The sequence below is a fragment of the Pavona decussata genome, unplaced genomic scaffold (genome assembly GCF_977016875.1).
Source record: "Pavona decussata unplaced genomic scaffold, jaPavDecu1.1 SCAFFOLD_22, whole genome shotgun sequence".
NCBI lineage: Eukaryota > Metazoa > Cnidaria > Anthozoa > Scleractinia > Agariciidae > Pavona > Pavona decussata.
Genome location: NW_028145445.1, coordinates 580,066 through 608,041, shown reverse-complemented (window position 1 = coordinate 608,041; position 27,976 = coordinate 580,066). Strand labels below are relative to the sequence as shown.

Genomic DNA, 27,976 nt, shown 5'->3' with positions numbered 1-27,976 from the left:
CACAACAGAAACAGCTGATGGCATTTATTCACGTCACATCAAATTACAAGGCGCATAAAAGCCTCAAGCAAAATCTCACAGCCTTTGAATAACACCAATTCACAGAGATCAACGTATGTACGAGAAACAAACGGTGCACAATTCTGCCAGCAAACACAAAATTCATCAACAAATGTAAGATCGTCCGCTCAACAGATCCTTTACAAAACTGAAATACAAGGGGGTTGATTCTGTGTGCAAGAGCAGAATTATTTGATCACCGCTTAAAATCACGGGAATACGTTTAAATTTTCGTTGTTTTTGCCATCCACTGCTGACATGTATGATCTTAGCAACAGACGCAATAAAAAGTGATCTACCAAAGTTTCATTAACTATCACGAGTGAGGTGATGGGCGATATACGACCTTTCGACTCTTCAGCACCGACCACTTGTGACGTTTGTAGTAGTACGAGGCCACACCGAGCAATGTTAACAGCGTCAGGGCCTGGGGACGAAACGATAAAGAAACTGACATATTTGGGGTAAATATCAGGGGCACCCAATGGGAGTTTTCTCTCAGATCCTTTGAAACGCTATTTTAGGCTATTTGGAGTGCCTTTAAAGCTCTGTAGATTCATTTAAAGCTGCGCTATGATAGTTTTGTCTGTTCGGTCATTCTAGGGGAACTTGAGTCTTTTCGAAATTACTAGGGCATTTTTGTCCATTTCCCAAAAAACTTAGGTCTTATTTCCTTTCAGAAAATCTTAGCTGACCTTTTTTTGGTACCCGAAACGACATTTTTGTCAATCCGAAAACACCAGGCCTTAAATTTCCCATATCACAAAAGTTCGAGGCGAAAATTATTTTTAGAAAATTGTAGGGGATTAAGGGCCTTCCGAACAGATAATTTACCGAAACGATCCGTTGGGTGCCCCTGAAATATTTTAGGGTGAAATATTTTGGGCTAACGTATCCATTCTTGTTCCAGTTTAGGCATTACAGGGTATATAGGCTTGGAACATCACTTCCAGAAAGCGATCAAAATCCTGTCTGTTATAAGGAAATTGACTTTTTCACGTTAAAACCCGCCACTCAGAAAAAAGGGGTAGACACGATGGAGAGTACAATTTGTGCGGGAAAAAACATAAAATCCGACGTCGAATAGTTTCCATAAACTTTAAGAGTTGAAGAAAATATGAATTGGAAACAAGAAATCAGGTAAAAGGTCACTAAAAATTGTGAACTTCCCAAAGGTTTGTACATTGATGATTCTACAAATCAACGCAGAATGAACACAGTACGATTAATTTTAGTCTCGCACGCAGCCGTTCCTTGTATCGTCACGCAACGCTCCTCCCACACGGTTTCTAAGAAACCTTTGGGGAAGAGGGTTCCGTGACGAGACAACGGACGGCTGCGTGGGAGACTAGGGTTAGTACTATTGCTCTCATTCTCAAAAGAGCTTAGGATAAACGTCCGGTAAACGGGCGATTTCTAGGAAAAACTATAAATTTTAACTTGACTTTGAAGCCGACAAAGAACAAAGCAAAACTAAAAACTGCATTATGTCTGAACAATAAATCCTCCTAAAACTTTGTTTCATTCTGTACGTCTGTACGTCAGGGCTTCAGATTCGAGATCATTAAAATGGCTTGTTGGCCGTTTAGTAGAAAAAGCTAGGGCACACTACACTGCATTTTACCTTCATTCCCATTCTCTTCCGATCATCATGTTCAGGCTCTGTATTGACACAACATTGATTACACAAGACGTTAGAATCTTTATCTAAACACACCATCAACAACAACACTGATGACCTAGAAATACTTCTATAAACTGTGCATGATAAAAATGCATGCTCCTGTCACCCCTGACTCTACTTTAGTAACACTCAAAGCAACAATTTCAAGGGTGTGAAGACAACGCTTTCTGGAAATTTCACTCTATATTATTATTTGTGTTGCCAATGTTAAATCAAAACTGGGCTACTGTAAACTGTCACATTTGTCATCTAATTGAGCTTGGAACTTATTTAACTATTAATTAATTAATTAATTTATTTATTTATGAGCTTGGAACTCTTACCTGCAGCCCATTTAAGAAATGTGCATACATCTTTTGCCATCTGACTGATTGTTGCAGGTGTTCCTGTAAATGACACATTTCAGATTATCATCATCATAACATCATCACTGTTGTTAACAAACTGATATCCTCTTATCTTTGAAACCAAGTCATCTCCATGAGTGCCAGTCATTGTTATTATTATCATTATCATTATTATTAAGCAGACATCACAAAGTGACTTGCTGCTTGTAGTATTACCCATTATCTGAATTAGATGTATCTATTTTTTTTTTGTTTCTTGGAACTTACAAACACATTGCATAGACAAAATGCTTAAGCTAGAAAAAACAAGGTTTTCCTAACATCCATTAAACACTTTGATTTACTATGATCAAACAAAGTAGCTGTGCTGTTGATTCCAGGGGCCCGTTTCTTGAAAGTCCCGGTAACTTACCGGGCCCGATAAGTATATTTTGAAATGTTTTTTTCGGCCGTCACACAGTGATTACAGACATGGTACTTGGCCAATGTTATCATAGAATTATAAGATTTTAAAATTTAGCATTGAAGGCTAACCAAAATTGACTTCTTCACCAAAATCAGTTATCGGGCCCGGTAAGTTACCGGAACTTTCGAGAAACGGGACCCAGTATAGTGGTCAAAGCCAGAAAACCACCTTTTCTTCTTTATTTAGGGATGGGTCATTTTATTTTTAATTGGGGCTGGGGGGGGGGGGGGGGAAGTAGGCAAACCCCCATCTGATTAGCTCAGTTGGTAGAGTACTGAACTGCACATAAGCCCTTTTTGGATCCAGCCCCTTGTTTGTTTGCATTGTTATGGCGAGCAGGACAAAATGGACCACTTCTATGAGTTTTAGTTGAAGCCACATATGGATGATTCTCTTACCATCCTCATACTCAATAATCTCATTGTACAGTGCCGGAGCCATGGCAATCGACTGTCCAGGGAAGTAAGGGTTGAAGTACAAATCCTCTTTGACATCCACACCAGCTGGAGGGTCCATATATCCAGTTAGAATGGCAAACACATAGTCCTGGTGCAAAGAAAGCGTACATGCATTTACGATTACGTCACGGACAAAAACAAACAATTTGTCTCAATTTATTGAAGGGTTTTGTACAAAAACCAAGCAAATGAGTCTTGAGCTTTAAAAGTTGCTCCTTTATCTACATCTACATCTGCATTCTTATATAATTTGCAAATCTTTGCCAGCACAGTCGTTTGATACCATTACTGTTATGACACTGCATCAACTGATAAAGAGTGGTGGTATTAAAATAAATCAACTTTGTTTAACGAGGGTGACAATTAACAGTCTGACGACTGACAAACCTGTGGCCCTCGGATTCCAGATCGAATTGGAATTTGGTTTTTGTGAAGGGAGGAAAACCGGAGAACCCGGATAAAAACCCTCGGAGCAAGGACCAGAACCAACAACAAACTCAACCCACATAGGACGTCGAGTCCGGGAATCGAACCCAGGCCACACTGGTGGAAGGCAAGTGCTCTCACCACTGTGCCATTTTGTGTATTTATCCACCAGAGTGTAAGTGCTGGAAAGTATTGGAAGCTGGTGCTGGTCACATCAAGTTCACTCAAATGTGCAAACTGTACGGCCTGGATCACAATAGCGACTGAAGCAATGGAAGCAGAATCAGAATCGAAGTCGGAATCAGAAGAGTTTTCTGACCTAGTGTGAATCAATATGATGGCAGCAGAAATGGAAGCCTTGCTTTCCCTCAAAATGGTGGAAGGCCGCCACTTTTTCTGTTCTTAATCTCCTGTAAAGGGATTGGAAATGAGCTATGTGATTGGTTGATTCTTGTGCTCAAGCTTCTGATTCCAATCAACCAGTTCACATTTGATTGCAAGCGATGGAATCAGAGGTGGAATCAGAAGAAAATGAAACGTACTGATCCTGGTGATTCCGATGCTGTTGAGTGTACGATTGCAATTCCGTCTCCTTGTTTTAGTCACACTAGAACAGAAGGTTCCTTACAATTCTGATTCTACATGTAACTCCACTTCTGATTTCGTCACCAGTGTGAACCAGCCTTGAAGGTTCATGGAATGCATCCATTATTTTTGCAAAGTTAAGTATGTGGAAAAACTAGCGAGAAATAACCAAACAAGGAGGGAGAATCTATAATGATTACCTCTCCACCATGCCGTGCTGATGTAATAAGACTCAAGTCTGGAGGATAAGCACCTGAAATTTAAAGAAAAAGTCAAACAAGCAATGAGCATCCATCATAAATGAAATCACGATGAGATCATAGTCGTAGCATCCATTCACTCCATGGATCCACCATTTAATTAAAGGGGAAGTATCACGAAAATTTGATGTCATTTCAAAACCCATAAAAGTTTGTCTGACAACAGAAACATAACATTATTGTCTAGTTTTGTTATAAATTAACCCCCCAGTGCAATAAAACTGTCGCTTAGTGCCTCTGGCTAGAGACAGAGTCAGCCAGTATGGATTGAAACTTGAAAAATGTTAGGCTAATGTTTTTCAAGTTCTCGCTTTTTTGTTTCCAAAATGCGCTAGAACAGAATACATGTTGTTCCTGTCAAGAATTGAGTTGATTTCTCTCCTCTCGTTGTTCTAGAATTATTTTGTGGCAAAGTGAACGTGTTACATGTACTTCACCATTTTTTAACAAAAGAGGTCAAAACCCCATGATACTGCCCCTTTAATTAATGTCCTCCTCTGGCATACTTAATCAAGAATTGTCTTTGCAGGTGAATGTATCATTGAAACAAAGCGCCGGTCAGTATTGTGACCTGAAAATCCCGAGGCCAGCAAAATAATGGTCAAATGCTGGGGTGAGGGGGAACACTTCTGGAATTGACTGATGCATATTTGCTGTGAAATCCTCTTACAATCTTTGCCCCCCTCCTACCCCCTGCAAATTAACATTGATAGGTGCATAAGAGAAGCTGTTGCTCCTTTATCTCCAAAGAAGACAGTTCAACCAAGCCATACTCTAGTTCTTTGAAAAATGTACAGCTACCAACCAACAGCTTCGTGTGCAAGCTGGTTCAAGTTTAATACCAAAAACATGAATACACTCTATTGGAAATTAAAAAAGTAAATGACACTGGTGTTCAAACATTCCATTTATAACAGTAGATATATAATAAATTATTTTTAAACTTTCCTTACCAACGTTTGCAGCTCTGGCAGCCTGTTCATTAGGATATGGCTTGGGAAAATAATCTGACAACTTAGAAATGAAAAGACAATCATTCATACACTTACAGTTGTATGGAAATAAATACAACATAGACCCTGCAAAAATGGTTGACATTCTTTTGTTTGCATTCAGATTAGCCTTACTCACCTCATTTTTGAGTTCAAAAACTCAAAAGAATATTTTACCTTGAATGAAGCTTGTAGGGCTAATTTGAATGCAGACCAAAGAACAATTTTATTTAAAATGTCAGCCATTTATGCATAAGGTCTTTAATACATGTATGCATGGAAAAAAAAATACATTCACATTCACATTGGACATACTGTAGATTAATACACAAACCATCTATTAATGAAAATCTCTGGACAAGCCTTCTCAACCATCACTCTTTTGGCCAACTTACCTTTCCTGGTCTAGTGAACATGTTCCCATCATCATCTGGGCCATCGTCAACCTGAGCCTATCAAGAAAATAATGACTGATGTTGTCATGTCAAAGCTACATGTAACTTGACTAAACATTAGTTAGTATACAGCTGTTTTGAGAAAGGTTGTCCAAAAAAAGCATAAAAGTGTATTCAACAATGCCGAAACGTAGTCTGGGAAATACCCAATAAATTTCAATAGAAGTTCAGAATCCATAATGCCTCAACCATACAGCGAAGACTTGAGACCCATGGCAGGCAATATGGATTCTAAGCTTTTATTGAAATTTATTGGGTATTTCCCAGACTACATATACCTTTCGGCATTGTCACATACGCTTTTACGCTTTTTTGGACAACCTTTATCGAAACAGCTGTATCAAATCTCATCACAGACTTGCAGTATATTGCATTTCCCAAAAGCTTGATTGGATTGAACCCATTAAGTCACAATATCAAAATGCAAATTCTCCTGACTGTTCTCACATATTTGTTATGATACTAGTTGAGAGAATTTGTTTCAACATAAAAAAAAATTATCTTTGGTGATCATTTTTTTCTGTCATTCTCATGTCCTATAAATTTGGTTATTTAAGTCGTTATCTTGTAAGGAGAAATTAGATGCCCATCACAACTGGGATGGCTGCATGGGTTACAGTGTAACAGCAATCCAACATAATGAATCTTGATCTTAATAATTATGGTCATAACCACATAATAAACACATATAATTAGATAACAATGAACCCTTTGAGGCTAATGGTCACATGGTACAAAATGAAGGGGAGCACGGATTAAGGCCCTAAGTGACTTCTAATATAAGGTCAAATTCTCCTTTTATTTCACAAGTAATAACAAGAAAATTTGGAGGGAGATTCTAGCAGTTTATCAGAAGACACTTTAGGCTTTTTTCCAGGCGCCCCTTCAAATCCACCTTGCTGGAGGGCAAGCTACGCACTGGGACACCCAAGACAAAGAAAATTCAAGTTTGACTGGATGAAGTCACTTTGTTTTGGATGTCCTGGTGTGCAACTTGCTCTCCAGCATGGCGGACTCTGTACCATGTGACCCCTAGCTGCAAAGGGCCCATTACTTCACGTTCATGGTTTACCAGAAGAAAGGCACCTTTCAAGAGCATTTTTTTTTACCTCTGCAGCAATAGCTTTCATTTCATCCTCTGTGTAAGCTACATTCACAAGATGGCGAAATGCCAGCTGGTCCATTGAATGGCAAGCTGCGCAAACTTGTCTGTAAACTTCATAGCCTCGGCGAATACTACAGTACAAAGAATTAAAAAATAAGCACTCCCTAATTAATAGACAACAGCATTCATTCCTATTTTAGTTAGGGCTACACATTCTTAAATTTCTTGGACTCCAGGCTGAAATCTTAATGTTTTTTTTAAATGCTCTTATTTTGGTGTTTGCAGTAAATCACCTCAAAAAGAACAAAGAAATACTGCTTTATTGCCCATGAAACTACATGTACATGACAGCTACGTCCTGGACTAATATTATAATAGGAAGACAGCTACTTCCCGTATCGAGCTGTACTTTCCAGAGAACTTTAAGAACATTTCATATCAAATGTTCAATTTGCACATTGTGCAGTACCAAAAAATATTCCCCAACGGAAGATTTTTTTGTTTTGCACCCCTCTCCTAGGAAATTCCAGTTTAGCTTCATACTTTGCTTCTAAAATTTTCGTTTTTAAGACCCCACTCCCCCAATGACCTTGCCTGGGGTGGGTATGGAATTTTTCTGGACCTGAAATGTGTAGAAGGCAAAACAGCTTTACACTTTCTTTCACTTAATGCTCAGCATTATCAACAGCAAATTTCTTTTAATTAGTAAAACTAATCAAATAAGAGTGTTTGAGCAGCAGTCCTCTGTGGTGCTGTTCATTATGTGTAGCAATAATTTCTGAGTATATGGATGGAATCCTAAATAGTGATTATTCAAATGAAAGCTTCTGAGGAGTAATATCCTGTGGTGCTGTTTGTTATGCAGTTCTGTTGGGTCTAAAAAGGAAATGAAATCCTTTAAGGACAGTGCCTACTATTGTTACTGCACATATGTTCTGCGCATCTCGAGATACTAGGGTTTCCTATGGGTGGTACCTACTAATACAGGGATATTTTAACATGGTTTAAAACTATTCGGGGAAAAAAGAACTTAGCAAGTGCTTCTGGTATTCAAAATGAAAATTGGAGGTAACCATGCATTTTTCAGAGATAATAAAGCTTCAATTTGGAAAAAAAAGTTATGTCATACATTGTTTTGTATTTTACTGCTTTTTAGAATAATAATTGTTGCTTAATTATCTCTAAAAAAATGTGTGGTTCACCCCAACTTTCTTTTTGGATTTCCATAGCCCTTGCTAAGATCCGCTTTTCCTGCATAGTCATAAACCGCGCAAAAATACTTCGGTATTGGTAGGCACCGTCCTTAAGTTTGACCATTCAAAAAGCTTACAAAAAGTACTCTTGTGTAGCTCTGTTCATATCATTTCTGCTAGAACTGCCAACATTAAATCAATCTGTTCTTTGGTGCTCTTTCTGTAAAGGAAGCAACCACTTACGCTGCATGATCCAGTGAACTAAACGGGCCTTTGTGGGCCCATGGAAGGTGAGGAGGATGGAGTTCCAGCTCTGCAGCATTAACATTTGGTTGAAGTATGTAACCAGTAGCAAGTCCTCCAGCAGCAAGAGTACCAAGAGCCAACCACAGCTGGAAAAGCAGACAATGTTAAGGCATTGTAAAGAGTTAAGTTGTTATTGAGTGTAGCTAAATATCATGGGTTACCATAGGTGGTGTGAGTCATGAGTCTAGGTCCCAGATCCTGGGTATGGGCCAAAGTGGTGGGTTGTTGGTAGTAGTTACGGTTAACAACTTAGAGTGGATTCCCAGACTAACACAATACCAGAGCTGTCATTAAGGACCATAAGTCCCATAACACCAAAACACCCTTGAAAGAATCTTGATATTAATGTGGCTAAATACAGGTGCAAGCCAGTGTAGTCAGCGGTCTTGTAGTATGTTATCTATTGGGCAGTCCGTACATGTAGGTCCTTACAGGGCAAGTCCCTGTTGTGCAATACATTAATTTGGCTTGGAATTTGGCTGATCCTTGCAGATCATTACTTTGTTGTGCAGAGAATCGTTGCAGATTCTTGCCCCACCAATCCCACCCACCTTAATTTTTCAGAGGATTTCAGCAACATGGAAGTATAGTTTTTTCCACTGAATTTCAGTGTGACAGTGCCTGGTGGTGGCTGTTTGCCAGGATGGTTCCTGATCATAGGTCTTTTGGTGTGTCTTAATTATGGGAGGCCCCCCATCAACTCTCTAGGCACCAGTTTTCTAAGCCCATCTATTGGTGATGAGTTTAATGGGTGATCTTGATGGTTGAAGCATGATTTCAGTAATGTCACTGGCTAATGAAATGCTTATTGTAAATTTAATTAATATACAACTTACTGTTCGGTTGCTCTTTACTCCCTCCTCAGTTGTAGTAGTTGCTAGTCTGGAGTGTATCTAAACATTAAACAATTTCAAGAAATAAACTTGAACTAAATACCAGTATTACTATATCCTTAAAGGAATAACAACAGGATCATTCCCTTAAGGTTACATGAACCTAATGTCTTGAAATAATGTCTTAAAATAAAATGCAGCATTTTTACTTCACACCCTTGAATGCCATAGCAAGTGATGAGGCTATCAGTCCATTTGCTGGTCCCACTTGTTTTTAAGTAATGGCAGTTTGGCGACACTATACTTTAACGTTATTCAACTTTATTCCAAAAACCTTATGTGACAAGTGGCAACATGTCCACACAAAAAGTGTGTGAAAGATGAAATGAGCTTTCGAATTACTCAATTTGTTTCACTGGCCTGCGGCACACACAGTTGTGACATTAGTAATGAAAATTTGAAAACGTTCTCTTGGAAAAATATATACTGAAAGATGTTTTCTATTTATTCGCTGTGAACTTTAAGGCAATGCAGCACTCTGTCTGTGAAAATTCTTAAATCAAACTCCACTGACTTAGTCTCAACTCAGAGATTTTTTACGTGTTACGGTACTGTGCAAAAGTAAGTTAAAAGTCTCGACAAGAAACTTGATCCTCAAAGTTATTGAGAGTCAAGTAACAAGGTTCGAGGCTTGAGTTTTGAGTATCGAGATGTCCACTCAAAGAATTTCGAGGATTTCAAAGGCAGATTTCAAGGAAACGATTAATTTCTCGAACCTTAAACCATAAGAGAGAACAAAAGTGATTTTCGCATAATATAGCTCTTTCATATAGTCTCGTCTTAGTTTGGCTGAAAGTTAAACTAAAACCAAGTCAGCGGCAGTGAGCGTTCGATAAATCTGTTTCGGCACGTTTCTTCCTTTCATATAATTTACTATTTCACACATCTGTTCATCATTGTTGTAAAATTAAAACATGCTCAAATTTTTCATATGCTACACCAATTTATTTTAATTGAACTTCAAACTCAATGAAGCGAACTAGACCCCAAGATTTTTCAAGGAATGTAACACAATCTCTTCTGAAATATCCTTGCTACTCAAGCAGTACCCTGCGCATGATTATACTTGATTGTTCTTGAATCTTTCTAATGAAAACTCCAAAAAAAGCATTTCCTTATTCAAAAACACACAACATTTACAATAGAATTCTGCAAAGAACCAAGGAAACTTCAACATAGCCATTCACTTGAATTTGAGCAGACTTTGTTTTCCTACTGATGCGTTTGACTTGATACTCTATACACTTGATTTGAACCTCGACCCTTGAAGTTTTTGAGTTTCGAGGAATGAGGATTGAGTCACAAAGTTTGAGTTTCAAAGGACTGTCAACTTACTTTTGCACGGTACTGTAGATCCAAATAGCTAGTGTATTTTATCACTTTTTAGTATTGAATTTTTACTTTGTTTTACAGTTTTACATTTGATGTGATACCCTAACAGACTTTACCAACTTTTATATCAGTAGATGTAAACATACAATTTACAGGCGATGACAATATACACGACTACCCTAGATCTAGTGGAGTAGATTGGGCTGGCCGGTATTTCACACGCAATAAAACACACAACTGTGTATCTATGTAGTTTTAACAACAAGGAAGTTATTATCAAAACCAAGACGAACTCCTTAGCAAAAATGTCCAAAATTATCTGCGCTTTACAATCTGATTCATGTGTAGCGATGTCTTTCGAGGCAACACAAAGATTCAGTTACGCGAATATTAAACGTTTACCACTTTTAGCATGTTCCGATGTTCCTTTACTCGCGGTATGTTGATTTCTTTTCAGCCAATCTTTCCAATAGACACATTTTAAAAAGCAAAACTAAATTACAAAATTAGAATAATTTTTTTGTACCTTAAAAACATCTTGTAACCGCTTTGAAATGTCCCGAAGCCGGTGGAATCTGTACGCCATCTTGGAAATGGACGAGGTTTTTACCCAGAGTGCAGTGCAATGATATTACATAACTTGTCAACTGCGCATGTCTTTGCTAAAATGTGTAACCTGGCGATTGCCTTTTCCGGGAACGCTCATAAAGAACCTGGAAATAAGAACTGTCAGCAATCAAGATGGCGGACCATCAAGGTTAGAATGTAAATTTACCACGCTTACGTACTTTGTTCATGTTGTTGAGTTGTTGAACTTCATATAGGGTAAAAGTTGAATTCTAGCCTGTGTCTAAGAAGGACAGGAGGCTCTGGGGACGAGAATGGGGTATACGGGCAAAAAGAAAAGCTCGATTCTGGTCTTATCCCTATACCCCCACTTCGGAGCCTGTTCACAGGCTAGTTGAATTCAGTATCCCACTGCATTGACGTCGACAGCTTAGTAGCAAGTGACTATGATCAGCTGAACTACGGAGAACGGATTACTGATAAGTAAGAGAATCATGTACATTGTATGTAACAACCATATCATAGGAGACTGAAATGGCGTTCAGTTATGGCATTCGGCAATAAGAATACATGCAATGATCGCTGAAAATCCCTCAAAAGAGTTTTTTTGGAGTTATACGTTACCTGAATGCACAGTCGTGTGTAACTATGCAAGAGTTTGCAAGTAAGCCTTCAAGATTTTCCTAAAACAGAGAAATCTAGACTGAGTCTAGAGGAGGCTATTCCGTTGTTCTCATTCCGGAATATACTACGGTCAGTCGAACGCGTCCTTAATTTCTTTTAATTAATTAATTTATGACCATTTTGTTTCGTTCTGGAGCCAGAATGTTTCTTAAAAGCTTAGTGACAGCCCTGGACATATGTGAGTGCTGGGACTTTTGCTTTACTTCAATTTTGGTTACATGTATCTGCATTTTGCAGAGAGGTGACAACATCGATAGAAAGGTGGTACACCGATTAGAATTTAAGCGGTCATACCCATGCAAACCATTGTTTTATTAATTTTTGTTTGCAGATTGACCTCAATAGTTGAAGTTTTTGGTGTTCTCTTAAATCATAATAAGGAATGGGTCTCCTGTCAGATGTTCATGGGCGCAAGAAAGTGTTGGATATTTTAGTGGCTCATTACTCGAAATTATGGTAATTACAATTACTCTAATTGACACTCCCCTTGCAAGGCTTTTCAGTGACAGTGCTAAAATTAATTACACTTAATAAAATTACAATTCAAAAAATACAAAAAATTCCAGGATAATTAGTGAAAAAAGTCCCTGGTTAGAAAGTAGATCTAAGATTGAATTTAAAAGAGGAAATAGTTTCCAAAGTTTAAAGGTTTCAGTCCAGATTGTTCCAGGTGTCCACTGTTCAATACTAGAAGGTCCTTTTTCCAGCAGTAGTTAATGTACAAGAGAATGTTTAACAGACCCTATGCAAAAATGGCTTTAGGACATTTTAATATTCTTTTGCCTCCATTCACATTAGCCTCACTAGCCTCATTCTAGGTGAAATATCCTTTTCATTTTTGAACTCAAGAACAAGGTTAGTGGGGCTAATTTGAATGCAAATAAAAGAATGTTAAAATCTCTACCATTTTTGCATATGGTCTATAACTGAAGATTTCTGTCAACAGTTTAAAATAAAACACCAAAAGCGGACACTTAAGCCAACACCATCTTGAACCTTTGGTTTAGCAATGAGCATTCTCGTAAAGCTGTAATATTTGCACTGTCACACCCATTAATTTGTTTTTTATTGTGTTCTTTATGTCTTTTCAACATTTTCACAACTCAATACTTACATATTATTATATATATCACCTTCAAACCTTGCATATCTACATTTGACAATGAGGACATCTGCGTTCCTCAAAACATCTATTGCTAATCATTCCAATATTGAATTGAAATATGTTACTGTTTATCCATTTGTTTAGGAATGGCTCAGTAGAGTTTAGACTCAAAAGAATTGCTTAAACCACCAAGACTGCAACATGTACAGTTGAATGTTTTTCTACAGCTTCTTTTTACTTAAATGTTTTTTTTCTGTGTTGTTTTACAGTGTACTCAGTTACATTGCTGGTATAATTTGGCTATGTGCTCTGTCTGATCGAACCTTCAATGGCCGAGTATATTTTTCTGAAAATGCTTTGCTACCTGGTCTGGTTGAGGCAGAATTCAAGAATCACAGACTTGCCTCTGAATTATTTGGGAAATTCTCAACAGTACCTGAAGGAGATCTGAGGTTTGCAATTTGTCCAGACTACAAATAAAATTATGTCCATTACATGTAAATATTTCCATTACGCAAACATTAAGATGTTGCATTGGGGTAAGCAGTGGGAGAGGGTCTGGTACCATACTGTCTATTTTCCCTCTCCTTCTTTGACAACATCTCATTCGGTTCTGTAATATAATTATGTATATGAAATGGAAGAAAGACCCTTGCAGATATTTATGCAACTTAAGCAGTTGCATGAAAAAATGCAAGTTTGAACATGATTTAAACCCATGACCTCAGTTTGTGATGCCAGTGCAGCGAGGGATTGCAGAGATGATGGATTTGAATCTCGTTAAAGCCCGAATTTTTTCAGGCTTTTTTTTTTGCAACTTCTTAGGTTGCATAAATAACTATGAGGGTCTTTCAGCTATTTAATCTTTCACCGACAGTTCAAAAATATGTTTCATATAAATATTCATGTAATTTCAATATATGAATAGATGGGTAGATCATGGTGATAATTTGCAAACAAGGAAAACTTGGGTTGTCTCTGTGAGTGATGGAGGAAAATGGCAAACAAGTTGAAATTGCTAGGTCTGAAAACCTGGGCAGAAATAGTGACTTTGGCAGCTGATAGAACAGCATGGAGAATGGGGACCACAAACATGCACCACAAGTCTCCTTTGAAGGAGAAATGGGTTACGATAATGATGGCCAATAGTAATAGATACATCTACGTGTAGGCTAGCTTAATAGCAGTTTGTCAGTCACTCAATGACCTCCACTAAAAACTAACTGTCAGTGAGATTTATTTAATTTATAATTATTGCTTATCTCAGTGTAATAGTTTATATAGATTGTATAAAGTCAGTGAGTCAGTCAATCAATAATTTTGTCACGTGTATAGCTTAAATGGCGAAATATATGACAAAAATTATGACTAAATTTATAGAGCACCTAGCTTTTAATAGCAGTGTGTCGCTCACTCAGTCAACCAATCAATGGATCAGCAATTGACTGACTTTAATTGTAAATTGACCGAGATTAATTTATTGTTTAACTCAGTTAGTTTACAATTTAAGTCGGTCAGTCAGTCAATGAATCTTGTCACAACCGTAGGTACAGCGCATCTTGAGCAAATTACATGTAAGTGAGTTACTGTTTCGTTTTTCATGTTGATAGGTTCTTCAAAGTATGTGACACTTAATTTACATTATAGAGACTGGTTCCAAGGCTTAACCTGTCATTATAGTAAGAATAAATCACTTTATTTAGTGCAGAGCACTAATAGGGGACACTCTCCAGATCAAATTGGAGTTTAATGTTGGTTTTTGGGAGAGGGGAAAACCGGAGTACCCAGAGAAAAACCTCTCAGAGCAAGGACAAGAACCGACAACAAACTCGACCCACATATGACAAAAAGTTTGGTCGCCAAGGGAATTGAACCCAAGCCAAATTGGTGGTAGGTGAGTGCTCTCCCTACTGCGCCATCCCTGCTCCCTAAAGTAAGTACATTAATTTTATGGGGCATACCATGACCACTCCACACAGTGATACACATTGCAGAGATGATTACTCTAACTGTGTATCAGTGACTAGTGTATTCTAGGATAGGGTTAATCATTAATTAATTAATAATGTTTTAAATTAATTAATTAATTAATTTTTTTAAAATATTTTTTAATATTTTTTTTTGCTGCAGAAAAGTCAGTCACCAAAAGGGAATGTTTTAATTTTGCATTTGCTTTTCAGCAACACTGCATCACAGCTGATTATCAACGCAATGGAGAACACTGGCCTTCACACTTACCACCAAAACTTTACCGTTCACATACCGTTCCCTGGTATCTCTGAGCCTCAAACGTTAACAGGAATGAACATCTATGGGATCCTAAGAGCTCCCAGAATAGCAAGCACTGAAGCTGTAGTGATTAGTGTTCCTTACAATCAAGGCAACAACAAAGGAGCTTTGGCACTGATGCTCTCATTTGCTGACCACTGTCGAAGTAAGCCAGTCCAAACTGGGGGAAGAGATATACTATTTTGAGTGATTCTGACATCTGTCTTGTTTTTGCAGACTAAATGAATCATAAGATTCTTAACAGTGACCTTTGTGATCTATTAGTTGAATTGCAGTAGATCTTGTCAAACACTGCATTTTCAGTCTCTTATAGTGACTAAATACTTTAAGTATGTGTGGGGGTACAGATGTGTTTGAGTGTGTGGAAGCTCAAGTGAAATTTAGCAGTATTTCCTTGTAGCTTGTAAATTAAGCCAATTTAACACCAAGATCCAAAATTGAGCATTTTACAACTTTTACACCAAGTTTTCCAAATTTAATTTCATTCAATGTTTTTTCATTGCACTTCTGTTAACATTTATCCACTTAATATTATAAGGGCATTATTTTTCCATCAGTTTAAACTGCTCTGACTCCAAACCTCATTAAAACCATCTTCTGCAGGAAAAAGTTACTGGTCCAAGGATATCATATTTCTTGTGACAGATAGAGGTGAACTTGGAATGCAAGCCTGGCTTGATGCATATCATGGTCTCCCTAATGCTTGTAAGTATGGCATGTTGTCTCCTCGGATTCAATAGACAGCATTTAGCAGGACAAGGCAGATTTAGTCTCTGGATAAATCTGAAACATGACCATTAATTAAAAATGAAAGCTATTCAGCAATCATGTTGACGGTTATTATTCTGTATAATGTGGTTCTAACTTCTGAATCTGTGGATAAAGCCCTAAAGCCTTATGATGGGGGAGCAGGGATGGTGCAGTTGTGAGAGTGCTTGCCTCTCACCAAAGTGGCCCGGGTTTGATTCATGGACTTGGCGTCACAAGTGGGTTGAGATTGTTGTTGATTCTCATCCTTGCTCAGAGAGGTTTTCCCCCTGGTACTTCGCTTTTCCCTCTTATCAACAAGCAACACTTCTAAATTTCAATAAATATTCGATCTGAAAAGTGTCCCCAGCTAAATACCTGAGCACTTAAATAAAGTGATTTATTTATTTATTTATTTATCCATTTCAAAGCTACTGCGCATCAGTTTTCTTTCATGCTGTTGATTTTTTTTTCAAAGTTAAATCTTAGAAATTCTGCTGATAATTTACTCTAATTCTGGCAATCTGTATTCTTGAGAGTTAATTAGATGACATCTTTTATCTTTCACAGACATCTCCTCAGCTCCCCTTGAGGGGCATTCCGGCTCTATCCAAGCAGCACTGAACTTAGAGTTTGCTAATGAAAAAGTGAGCGGCTTCCAGATTGCCATTGAAGGAATAAATGGTCAGCTTCCCAATCTTGATCTAGTCAATACTGTGTTTAGGTTGTGCCGTAAGGAGCGGATTCCAGCAGCTTTACATACAGAGGTATTAAATAGATTACAATTACATCAAGTGAAAATTGTGTCATGCAAAGTACCTGGCATAAATTGCTATTAGTACATAAGTCAAATCAATAAACATTTCACAGTCTAACGCTGTGTAACATGACTTTCGACATGCACAGGTCTCACCTGAAAAAATAAACAAAAACAAAAACTCGCATACAGTCAACTCTCACCTTGCGGATACCTCACTAATATGGACTCCCCAATAATACGGACTGTAACTAAATCCCCTGCAAAACTAGCTCAAAAACCTTTCGGTTATCTAGTTGCTAGGCATTTCCTTACCTAGGGAATATATTTAGTGTAAAATGTGACTAAATATCTTTATGTAAAATTTCTAAATATACAATAATATAAAAATATAATTTGGAAATGTTGGAAATGTGAATAAACTATGTATAATTGACTCAAATAAATTCCCCCTATAATGGACTCTCGCTGTTAAGGACACTTACTTGTCGTCGTGAGGGTGTCCGCGGTAAAGAGAGTTGACTGCATACAAGGCATTTTCATATGTTAAAGTAATAATGATGATGATGATCAGAATTCCCAAATATATTGGCAGATGACTTTTCTATAAAGAATGCCAGTAAATTTCTCATTATAAGCATTATTATTAATGTAACCATATGTTGTTGTCAGGGATACCATGAAAACTTAGGAGCCTGGGGAAACTCTGTGTCCTCCCTAGTTACCATGGTGATGATGATGTTTCATCAAGCCTCAGGGAGGCCTTCTGGCAATCATGGCTTATTTCACAGATATCGCATTGAAGCTCTTACAGTGAGGAGTCGAGGAGAAGCTTGGGGTCATGGACGTGGATTTTTGGAAACAGGAAAGTATGTATTGTTGAAATACTGTACTTTTGATGTAGCTACTGTCTTCCATCCCTAAAGCCACTTGTAGAAGTACATACACGTACCTTCTAATGTGATGTACTACCAACGGGCTATAAAAAGTTTTATTCTTGTGTTAATGAGGTGGATTAAGATAAGTAGGTTTTTGGGCCAAAACAATTCATGGCTGCTTGGATTGGGTTCTTTTTCAGGCCAGTATATATCGATGAAACTATGACGAAGTCAATATAATATTGTCAATGTTATGGTGTTGGAAGGTAGCGCACCACTTTTGCAAAATTGACCGCATTTTATTGCTGTAAACTTGACAGTTTGTTGAGAGAAGCTGACTATGGATGGGTAGGTTACAAACCTTGTGTTGATGACCTAGTGCATCATACAGCCTGTAACATGGTGCCTGTACACTTTGCTCACATCTATAATAATTATTAGTATTGTCAAGAGGTTTTTTGTATTGAAAGCCTACTCGAAAGCCTAAGCTCCTTTGGTCACTGCGCACATTTTACTTTTCATATTTATGTAATTTAATGTTGTCTTTATGTTACTTTTGTGATGTATTGTAATTTCCCTTAGTAGTAACTCTTGAAATAGTGCATAATAAAAAAATCTGAAATCTGTTGTTTTTGTTATTTTTCACACAGGGTTGTTGAAGGCATTTTTCGGAGCTTGAACAATCTCCTGGAGCAGTTCCACCAATCGTTTTTCTTCTACCTCCTCCCAGAGTCTCACAGATACGTTTCTATCGGACTGTACATGCCTCCGTTTGGCTGTCTGCTGCTGGGCCCTGTAATTATGGCCATTGTACTGTGGGCATTAGCTGGGACTGGGCCAGAACATGAGGCAAAGGTCGAGAATCCACAGGAGGCCTCGACAACAGAGGAAGGGGATGAGAAGAAAGAGATCAAGGAAGAGAGCAGTGAAGAAAGAAATGGTCCCAGTCAAACACAGAGTATTGATTTAGAGGATAAGGTTTGTTTTCTGCTAATTAAAATAATTATATACAGAGGAATACTGATTTTTTCGAACCTCCTAGGGAAACTGAATTTAGTTCGAAAAATTGGGAGTTCCAAAAATCGGAGGTAAAAATCTGACCGAAGCAAATCCAAGAGAAGCAACTATTGGTTTCAAACATTTGGGAGTTTTGGAAAATCGAGGGATCAAATAATCGCTTTTCCACTGTCCATCTTATTTAGAAAGAACTCTCGCAAAAGCTTACGTCTAAACTACAATAAAAGTACTGATAATGCAAAAGGAATATTATGAAGCTTGATAATACAACGTTACAAGTTATACTTAAACATTGATTTTCTAAAGTAAAGGTATTAAAGCCAGAAAAAGAAAGTATCCTAGAGGAGGATTGTAGCGAATTTAAATTTCTTATTTCTCAGAGATTTCATTTGAACATGTTTGAGGACACATATGTTTTTTCGGTTGTTCATATACAAAACTCAGCCATTTTCTCCGCCGATGCCCATGCAAGGAATGGCTGTCGGGAGCCTCCCACATATCTGAGAGTGCATTTTAGTTGAGTTTGTCAGCGTATGGATTGTGGAGGCGCGGTGGTGTAGTGGTTAGCGCTTCTTACTTTCGATTGGACGGTCGGAGGATCTGAGGGTCGTTGGTTCGAGGCCAGGTTGGTCTCTTCATTGCTGTGTTGTTTCCTTAGACAAGAAACTTTGCTCCACATTGTCTCTCTCCACCCAGGTGTATAAATGGGTACCGGTGACATACTGCTTGGGGTAACCCTGCGATGGACTAGCATCCCATCCAGGGGGGAGTAGCAATACTCCTAGTTGCTTCGTGCTACAAAAACCGAGCTAAGCTCCGGCCGTGTGGGCCACTTAGGCTCTTGTGCGACTTAACCTTTACCTTTACCTTGTCAGTGTATGGAAGCTACACTGCACATGCGCATTTATTGCAATCACTGATAGGTACTGATGTCATCTAAATTAATTTGAACGTTAGCTAACTCTAGACAAAAAGTTTCTGTAGTGTTTGCGTTCGCAAAGAAAATCCAAGCACATGTCTGAGTTATGCTTGAATAATTTCTAATTTATTGCCATTTATTAAGCGGACAACTTCCATTAAGCAGCTACTTCCTCATACCCTGAATTTGACTGCAAGTACAAGTTCACCCCTCTAGTTTTTCATTCTTATCTTTGCAGGTCGCGTTGTTACGTTATCCACCCAACATTGGAAGCGTTGTCCCTGTTGTCATGGCAACCCACGTGGCAGGCGTGTTGGTATTCTATTCCCCGGATGTTGGTTTTAAGTTGGGAGAAGTCACTGGAGTGGACCCTCTGCAGTCTGCATATGCCGGCGTGGTTGGCTCTTTCATTGCGCTGATGCTGCTTCCTTTAAGTAAAAGGTGACATGCTTGAGTATAAAGTCTATACTACAACACATTCCCTCTTTTAAAAAATACGTGTTTACCCCCATTTTTCTTTTTTGATTCCCACAGACTTTCCCAAGATCTGCTTTTCCCGTATAGTCATAAACTGTGCAAAAATGCTTCTGTATCAGAAGGCACCGTCATTAAGAAGATACAAAAGTCTTGTTGTTTAAACAAATTCTCCCAAAAGCACCGTAATAAATGTATAGAAGTCAATGAGGAGAACATGCAGGTTGATATTGGCGGGTAAAAATTTGCTGCGATTTTTGCCAGTTTTTCCGAGCCTTCAGTAACAGTTCACGCGGCAGAAATATGACAGTCTTCTGTTTTTTCCAACCCAGGCCGTCGCGTACTTCTCTCGCTGATCACGTGATACAGAGGAGCCACTCCATGCTGAAGTGTGGAGCGCTTATTCTGTTCTCAGTTCTTTTGGGTGCCATGGCAGCCATGAACTTCTCTCTCGCCTTCTTTGTGGCCATGTTCCAAGTTCCTGTATACTTGTTTGTGGCTCCTTCCTGTAGCAGGTGAGTTGGCTGATTACTGGTTATTCCTGCTTATCCTGCTTTGAGGTTCCAGTCTCTCTAATAACGAAGAACCAATTGAAATAAGCGCGCGCAATTAAAATATCAACAAACTAGTGAGGCACAGCGCAAGCGCACCCGTAGTGTTAGAGACTCGAGGTCCTATTTTTATTTCCTTTTCCGTTTTTGTTCTTGCGATGCTTAATTTTTTTCTTTACTTTAAGAACATCAAAACTCGACTCAGCTCTCTTGATTACTTTCCCAGTTGAAATTATTTTTCCAAGTCAATCGTTAAAAGTAGAGTAGCTTGCGTCGAACAAGGGCCACTCAGAAATCGTGCTTTAAGGCTAAAAGTCAAGATGGAAAACTCGCAAGCGAATAAAGCTCAAAGTAGAGAGCATTTGTTATCCTTTAAATTGTTGTTTATTGCTCGCCAGACAAAATCAAGCCATTCGTTGTACTCTTTGAACCGGTTGCCCGTCAGTTCTCTTTGACATTCTAGTATTTCTGTTGCTTTCATGTTTTCTCTTGTTTCACCGTCATTTAGAGATTTCATACATTTTTTGAGTAATTTACCCACGATAGAATGTCAATTGCCTGTATCTTCGTCACTTAGCCCCTCAGACCATCTTGTTTTTCTTCTTTCGCAGAATTCGTCGCATCATGCAAGCGTTCCTGTTACTCTTGGTTTCACCGCCGATGATTCTCTTTCTCCTGTCACTAGCATACAATGCGCTCACTTCAGAGATAGATACTGATTTCGCTTCTATACTTTCGTCTACTCTGACTACAGTCCACCAAGCCCTGACGTCATCAATCCGAGAGGCCCGTATGCTGGGCACGTGGTCCTTCGCTATGACGTGTCTCGGTGTTTTGCCAAATTGGCTCATGTTTTGGTGTTTAGCGTGGTACTGAGCTCTTAGCACATAACTCACTTTTACGTTTTTAGAATTTTTTATAGTCTCGATAACAAACTCATTTTCGGAGACTGTTTCACCAACCATGGAAGATGGGTCGGACTTTCGTCGGAGTGTGTCAGCTGGCGTAGCTCGGATTCATCAGTTTACACACCAAACTAGGGGCCTAAATCAGTCACGTCCGGAGTGTAGATCAAGCAGCAGAAAAGCTTCCCAGTACCCACACAGACAACAAGTGCCGGCATGATAAACTTTCCTTTGTGAGGTAACCTGTTCCAGGCCTTTAGATACAGTCAACCCTCGCCTTGCGGGCATCCTGATAATACGGACAGCAGCTAAATCCCCGGCAAAATAAATTACGGACGTTTGACTGAAAAAAAACTCTCGCTATTACGGACTCTCGTTATTTAAATGGACACTAACTCACGGTCCCGAGGGTGTCCGCAGTAAACGGAGCCGGTTGACTGTAGTGGGAAGCAGCGCGGAAGAAAATTCCGATGCTTTTGAGGAGGCCTGAGGGAGGTCTTTCATTCCCTCTCGTCAGTCTCTTCTCGTTTATTCCCGATCGCAAAATTTTCGGGTTGCGCGCCAGTTTTCGTTGCTCCCCACAATCGTAATGCCTGGGACAGGCTATTTGAGAGGTAAATGACATAAAAGTCGAACAGAGCGAGTGGAGCAGTAACTTGGATTGGCTGAAGGTAACGCAAGGTATCAATTGGCTCTGGAGATATCGATTATTTCTGGGAAACTTACCGGAATGATCATGACAGTGGCCATTTTTTATTTGAATACCCTAAACGGTACCAAGCTGCGTATTTTGACGCCTAAATGTTCGACGAGCACGCCGGCACTTTCTTGCGGGGAAAAGTGTTCAGGCGATTCTGAAGAAAAGACTCCGTCGATCCATTTAAACAATCGGGAACAATGGAAAGAGCAAAGCGGACTTCAAAAATCTTAAAAATGCCTCGCATTCTGACTGTGTTTGTTAGAGTAATAAATTTTAATTTTAGATCACAAGGCGTTCAGTCGTTGTTGATATTGACGTACGCTTTTTAATTTCCTTCTGTTTTGATATGCAGGGCGCTAAATATGTTCAGATCGATTTGCATTTTCAGTTTCGAAACTGAAAACAGTCGCTGTGTTATACAATCGATGGGTTTCTGTGAATTGTACCTATTAAGGTGGAAGATTCTCAAAGTCCTCCCAAGTTTAAGATGTACGGTGTAGTTTTATGAATCCACCGGGTGATTTTTATAACTGCAAGCCATAATTATGAGGATAATTATATTTGTTTGTTTTTCTGTTTGATTGTTTCTTTTTGAGGGGGTTTCTTATCAACGATTTTGAATAAAATAATTTTCAGTAATTTGATGGTCCGTTTTAGTCAAAATTGCTGTTGAGTAATAGTTCTTTCGAACCCTTAGTACAATGCATCTGAGCGCTGACTTCAATTCTGGACTGAGGTAAGTTACAAAATAAACTTCACACCAGATTTGATTTCCTATACCCTTAGGCAGCGGCAGTTCGACAATTCAAGATACGCTTTCTTTGTTTTCCATAGTTTCGCCCTTGGTTTCGTAGTTTACGCCGTTTATGTTGCTTCTATTAAAGACCCAGTATTGACCATTAGGCATTGGCTATTTGCTAAGGTGCTTTTCGGGCGCAAAATTCGGATTGAATAATCAACCCATGAGATAATACGATCCTCAAAAGTACTCCTTTAATTTTTGCGTTTGAAATTTTTACCATTTTACCAAAAGCTGTTTCGAGAATGGTGTAAGGGTATAATTCGGGAGATATTTTAGAATAGGCCTTATCACGGTTTTCGACGCCATTTTGACGGGTAGGCAAACAGGCTTGAAATAACAGTGTTTGTATGGAAATCCGATGTCAAATAATTCTCATAAAACATCGCTTCTGAAAAATTCATGAATTGGAAACTTTTGGCACTAGGAAAAGGATTTTAGGAACAAAATTGGAGGGATGTAGCTGTGACAGAAAGCGTCCAGTCGTGTTTTGAACTTTCCATACATTTCCCTGTATTTTTTCCCGCGAACTATTTTTAGTAGCAGCTTACGGCTGGGATTGACAAAATGTCGACTTTGTAGGTAATTATCTTAAGATTCTGAGTCACGCCTAAATACTAGAAAACAGTTTTGGGTTCAACACTAATTGAGACACTGAAATACAGTGTCAGTTGTTCAAACGTCTTTTGTTTAGGTGCGCGATTCGCGGTAAACATCCACGTTCCCTCTTTGAAATCTCGCATGCCGTTTAGTACCATTCACATATTTAAAGCTTAAACTCAAATTTGCAAAACCAAATACAAAATATTTATTTTTATTCGTACTTTAGGAATGTAAGGTCCGTGGAGAGCAACAATCTAAATTGTATGAGTTTTATGAATTTATTGAAGGATCTTGCGCGGCCAATTCATTTGGTTGGACATTAGAGACACCAGTGAAAAGCCACTCATTACAAACCAAGAATAAGTAAGATAAACAAAGAACAAATTCATTGCAAACGATTTCTAGCTCAAAGCAGTACCTTGCAACATTTTTATCTTCAAAATACTTCATAATTATTTTGGATTTTCTTTATATGACTAGAAATCTCTAGTTGTTTTGGTGAAGGGAGAAAACAATTTCCTAACAAACATAATTTGGTATATGCCTAGGCATCCGTCTGGACAAACTCTTCCGATTACAATTTGTAAGAATGTCCTCAGCTGCCAAGGTTCATTAAACACGTAATTGCGTTTAGGGACCTAAAGTTTATCTTAAGAGCAATAACCAAAACGCGTCTGGCCGGGTCCGTGCAAAATAATAAGACTCGGACAAACTCATTACTCGGGCCCGGCGTAAGGCGGCACGAATAAGGTTTCGGTAGCATTATCAAACTGATTCTTTTTTATTTTTGGAGTTGCGATGGTCCAAGAGATAAGACTTCGGGCCACGAGTTATTGTTCTCGATCTCGCTTTTTGTACTAAGGTGGCACGAGTTAAGTTTTCGGTCGCGTTATCAAATTCTTTAAATTCTGGGTCGCGTTCTTTGTACTGGGGCCGTGAGGAATGTATACAATATGCGAGCCTGCGAGGCATGAACAAAACATGCGAGGGATGAACAACCCCAACATAAACTGCTAACCGTTAAGCTAACCGGGGAGCTATTTAAGCTAACCTGAGTGCTCTTTAGGCTAACCGGAGTGTTTTTTAGGCTAACCTGAGTGCCTCACAAGTCTGCCTTGCATGCCTTGCTGGCTCGCAGATTGCGCATCCCCGCCGTGAGGCGCCGAGTCTGAAGTTCACCACATGACGTGTCACATACAGAATGGCAGATGCAAGACACAAATGACTAAAAATAAGACTTATTCCTCTAGAATTTATCAACTTTAACAGAAACGGCATTCGCTTACCTAGAGAGGCATTTTCTATTTCCAAGGCGAAGAATGTTAAAATTTATGCTGTATATATGTCTATTTTTATAGTGTCGTTTGTGCATCTTTTAACTTTCCAAGTTTTTCAACCATTCATATTTCATATTTTCATAACTAGCACATTAAAACACAAGGTTTTTATCGTTTTTTATTTACTCAGCTTTTTTTAGTTCCTCAAGGTTAGTTTTGTTTAACCGAAAATTTGGCAACTGGATCAGTCATATGACCCCGCGGGCCAAGATAGATAAAGATGTCTCACGTTTACTATAGAAAAACAATCAATGTAGAAACGCCGGGTTTCTGTCTTCAAATGAAAAGTGAATAACAAATGCTTTCCGCTGAATTTCATTTAAAAATATAAACAGCGAAACATTGAAAAACGTACAAGGATAACGTACGCGTGATGCGTAACGTTACTCTAGATCATACCGGAAATTACGATCCGTCATTGTCCCGGCGTCACATACATATCAGGACCGTACAAATGGTTTCTGTCTCTAAACGAAAGGTGAAAACGTAAGGATTAAAGCCTGGGAATTATAAAAAGCATTCGTATGACAAATGTCGTTTTCCCCTGTATTTCATTTTGAGTACAAGAAATGCAATTCTATTTGGTGGTTACTTATTGCCTCACTATATCTCTGTATCTATCTATTTTGGGTGAATTAGCGATGCTGTAGGTTATCACTGCTAAACGATTGTAGGCTTACGAACCACGCAGTCAAATATGGCCGAGTATAAGCTGAAAACAGCTTCTTGTTTAAATATTGAACTGGGATGGAAGGTTGAAACCTTTTAATCTCTTTGTTCTTAACTGAACCATTTAAGTATTTTCCATGAACGATAAATGAGAATGTTTTCCGACAGAAAGATAGCTTTCACTAAAGAGTTTCTTTCTAGCGAATTATATTTTCTTATCGATATTTGGTTGTGGACCAAAAATCTAAAAGAGTTAAATTTTGCACAAGTAAACAAAAACGAACTTTCGCAAAAGTCTTTTGTTTTTGCTTTCCCGGGCAGCTGATGACATTCATTTCTGCATAACAGAACCAATGAAACTTGTGAAAACGCAATTAAATGTTGAATTCTGTAATAAATAGAAGTCGCTTTCTAGGCTAACTCACTTGTAACTTCGAAACCGACGAAGAGGATTAAACTGCTTCAACGACTAACTGAGTCTGAGTGAATCTTAAATATTGTCAGCGTGACATTGCCAAAGTGCTTTTCGGGCGTAAAATTCGGATTGAATCATCAACCCATGAGATACTGCGAGGCCTCAAAACTCGCTTTAATTTTTTTGCGTTTGAAATTTTTACCATTTTACCAAAAGCTGTTTCGAGCCTTTGATGGTGTAGGGGTATAATTCGGGAAATATTTTAGAATTCAAACTACTCGGCCACGTTGAAGCGAGTTTTCAAAGAGAGATCAATTTATTAATCTGCGCGCTGAGAAGAAATTCAACTGTGATCATGCAAATACCAGGGATTGACAAAATGTCGACTTTGTAGGTAATTATCTAAAGATCCTGAGTCACGCCTAAATACTAGAAAAAGTCTTGGGTTCAACACTAATTGAGACACTCTGAAATACAGTGTCAGTTGTTCAAACGTCTTTTGTCTAGGCGCGCGATTCACGGTAAACATCCACGTTTCCTCTTTGAAAACTAAAAGCTGTTTCGAGCCTTTGATGGGAATACATCAGAGCGCTGACGTCAATTCGTAATATTATAGCTAAATTAACCCGGAACTCACTCAGCCACGCAACTGAGGTGCGAAAGTATCAGGTGGAGATAGATTCAGTAAGTCAAAACCTGCACCTTTTTTTCCCTTTGTGACTTAAACGTAAAGCATCCTGAACTGATGAAGAGGAGTTTTAGTCTCGAGGTAGGTTAGAAGATAAACTTCACCATTACAAACTGGCTAGCTGCATGTATCGGTACGCCGTTAAAAGTGCTCGCAATGCTATACTTAATAAGAGTTCTTCTTTATTATGCCGGCTACACTTTTCTCCAGTAACTAGCCTTTGTTTGATTCAAAACATTTTGAATGTAGGGAACTATAGTTATTGTTGTTTTAATCCACGAGCTCCATTTTAACATGGCTAACCAGCTTTTTACTCTTAAAACCATAAATTCAATCTTTCTGACAATGTCAACGATGTTATAAAACTGGCCTTTACGACCGGACGGAGTACGTCTCAAAACCAAATCTTTTTAGCAAAACGTCCCTTGCACATGGTTTTGTTTATTCTTCTCTGAAACGTGTTTTCTTTTTCCGGTCGTTTTCAGACTGAACGCTTACTTTCATGTGGCACTCTTTAAAGGTGGCGATGCAAGGTTCATGTTATGAAAATTTGAGAAAATTAAGGCTGTAGAGCAGCTCTTTCCTTTGTGATGCTGTATTATTTTATTCAACTCGGAATGCTTCAATGACTCATGTCTATTCTTTTTCTTACTCCACAGGTGAACAAAAGAGAAAACGTAACAACTGACTTAAATCCCACAGCACATCGATTATTGGCTGAGGAACTGGGCCGAGAGCCATGCTGTCTGCGCAAGAGTGCATCGCCTGGGCAGTAATCTACGTCACTGAAGGTGTCGCCATAGTGACACTCAATATTATCACTATCGTCGCATTTATGAGGAACTCTAACCTTCGCAAACGCAGCACGTATTTGCTTATAAATCTGGCGGTGGTTGATATGTGTGTTGGATTTACAGGAACTTGTACATTGTATGAACTTGGAACGTACTGTTTTCTCTGGAAGGATTCAGTAGACGGGCATTTACTGGCATTCGCACAAGTGCTCCGTTCTTTCTTCGTCATGTCCTCTCTCATAAACAATACAAACATCTCTTTAGAACGACTGCACGCGACGTTTTATCCATTTCGGCACCGCTTCGTCAAGAAATATTTTTACTGGGTAGTTATTGTAATGAGTTATCTTTTACCTGCATTTCTGACTCCTATATCGTTTGGTTACCTTTTTTATTATTCCTTGGAGAGAACTTTTAAAGTGTTCTCTTGTTTTACATCGATTTGCATCGCTGTGATTGATTTGTGTTACTCTCTCATCCTTATCAAAGTCAGGTGCAGCCCTCACCCTCGACATC

At 38.6% G+C, this 27,976-nt stretch overlaps 2 protein-coding genes and 1 long non-coding RNA gene across 5 annotated transcripts in view; 2 read left to right on the top strand and 1 right to left on the bottom strand.

Annotated features, from left to right (window-relative positions):
- LOC146486014 (uncharacterized) overlaps positions 1–27,976 on the top strand; it is a 370,416-nt gene that overhangs the window by 86,517 nt on the left and 255,923 nt on the right. The window lies entirely within an intron of this gene.
- LOC146486023 (cytochrome c1, heme protein, mitochondrial-like) lies at positions 10–11,190 on the bottom strand. The gene is made up of 11 exons (XM_085101796.1): positions 11,089–11,190; positions 9,174–9,230; positions 8,275–8,423; positions 6,843–6,969; positions 5,674–5,730; positions 5,240–5,300; positions 4,227–4,279; positions 2,956–3,103; positions 2,068–2,130; positions 1,685–1,722; positions 10–487 (listed from the first exon to the last, which is right to left on the bottom strand). Exons 1-11 carry the CDS (start codon positions 11,146–11,148, stop codon positions 377–379), a joined length of 924 nt encoding a protein of 307 aa, XP_084957922.1. The 5' UTR covers positions 11,149–11,190; the 3' UTR covers positions 10–376.
- Positions 11,296–22,445, top strand: LOC146486022 (GPI-anchor transamidase component GPAA1-like). Of its 2 annotated transcripts, none has more exons than XM_085101784.1 (11): positions 11,296–11,319; positions 12,145–12,269; positions 13,188–13,370; positions 15,099–15,352; positions 15,811–15,912; positions 16,525–16,721; positions 17,384–17,580; positions 18,240–18,567; positions 19,764–19,966; positions 20,332–20,514; positions 21,162–22,445. In XM_085101784.1, exons 2-11 carry the CDS (start codon positions 12,196–12,198, stop codon positions 21,424–21,426), a joined length of 1,986 nt encoding a protein of 661 aa, XP_084957910.1. In that variant the 5' UTR covers positions 11,296–11,319; positions 12,145–12,195; the 3' UTR covers positions 21,427–22,445. The 2 variants fall into 2 exon arrangements, with proteins under 2 accessions (XP_084957910.1, XP_084957900.1); XM_085101774.1 differs by lacking the exon at positions 11,296–11,319 and adding an exon at positions 11,505–11,612.

Bases quoted from the DNA above. Each gene is read 5' to 3' on its own strand.
- LOC146486023 (XM_085101796.1), bottom strand. From the start codon at position 11,148: ATGGCGTACAGATTCCACCGGCTTCGGGACATTTCAAAGCGGTTACAA. The intron at 9,231-11,088 runs GTACAAAAAAAT...TTTAATGTTTAG, and splicing joins GGTTACAAGATGTTTTTAAG to ATACACTCCAGACTAGCAAC. The intron at 4,280-5,239 runs GTAAGGAAAGTT...TTTAAATTTCAG, and splicing joins TGCCAGAGCTGCAAACGTTG to GTGCTTATCCTCCAGACTTG.
- LOC146486022 (XM_085101784.1), top strand. From the start codon at position 12,196: ATGGGTCTCCTGTCAGATGTTCATGGGCGCAAGAAAGTGTTGGATATT. The intron at 16,722-17,383 runs GTATTAAATAGA...TGTTGTTGTCAG, and splicing joins CAGCAGCTTTACATACAGAG to GGATACCATGAAAACTTAGG. The intron at 19,967-20,331 runs GTGACATGCTTG...TTTCCAACCCAG, and splicing joins CTGCTTCCTTTAAGTAAAAG to GCCGTCGCGTACTTCTCTCG.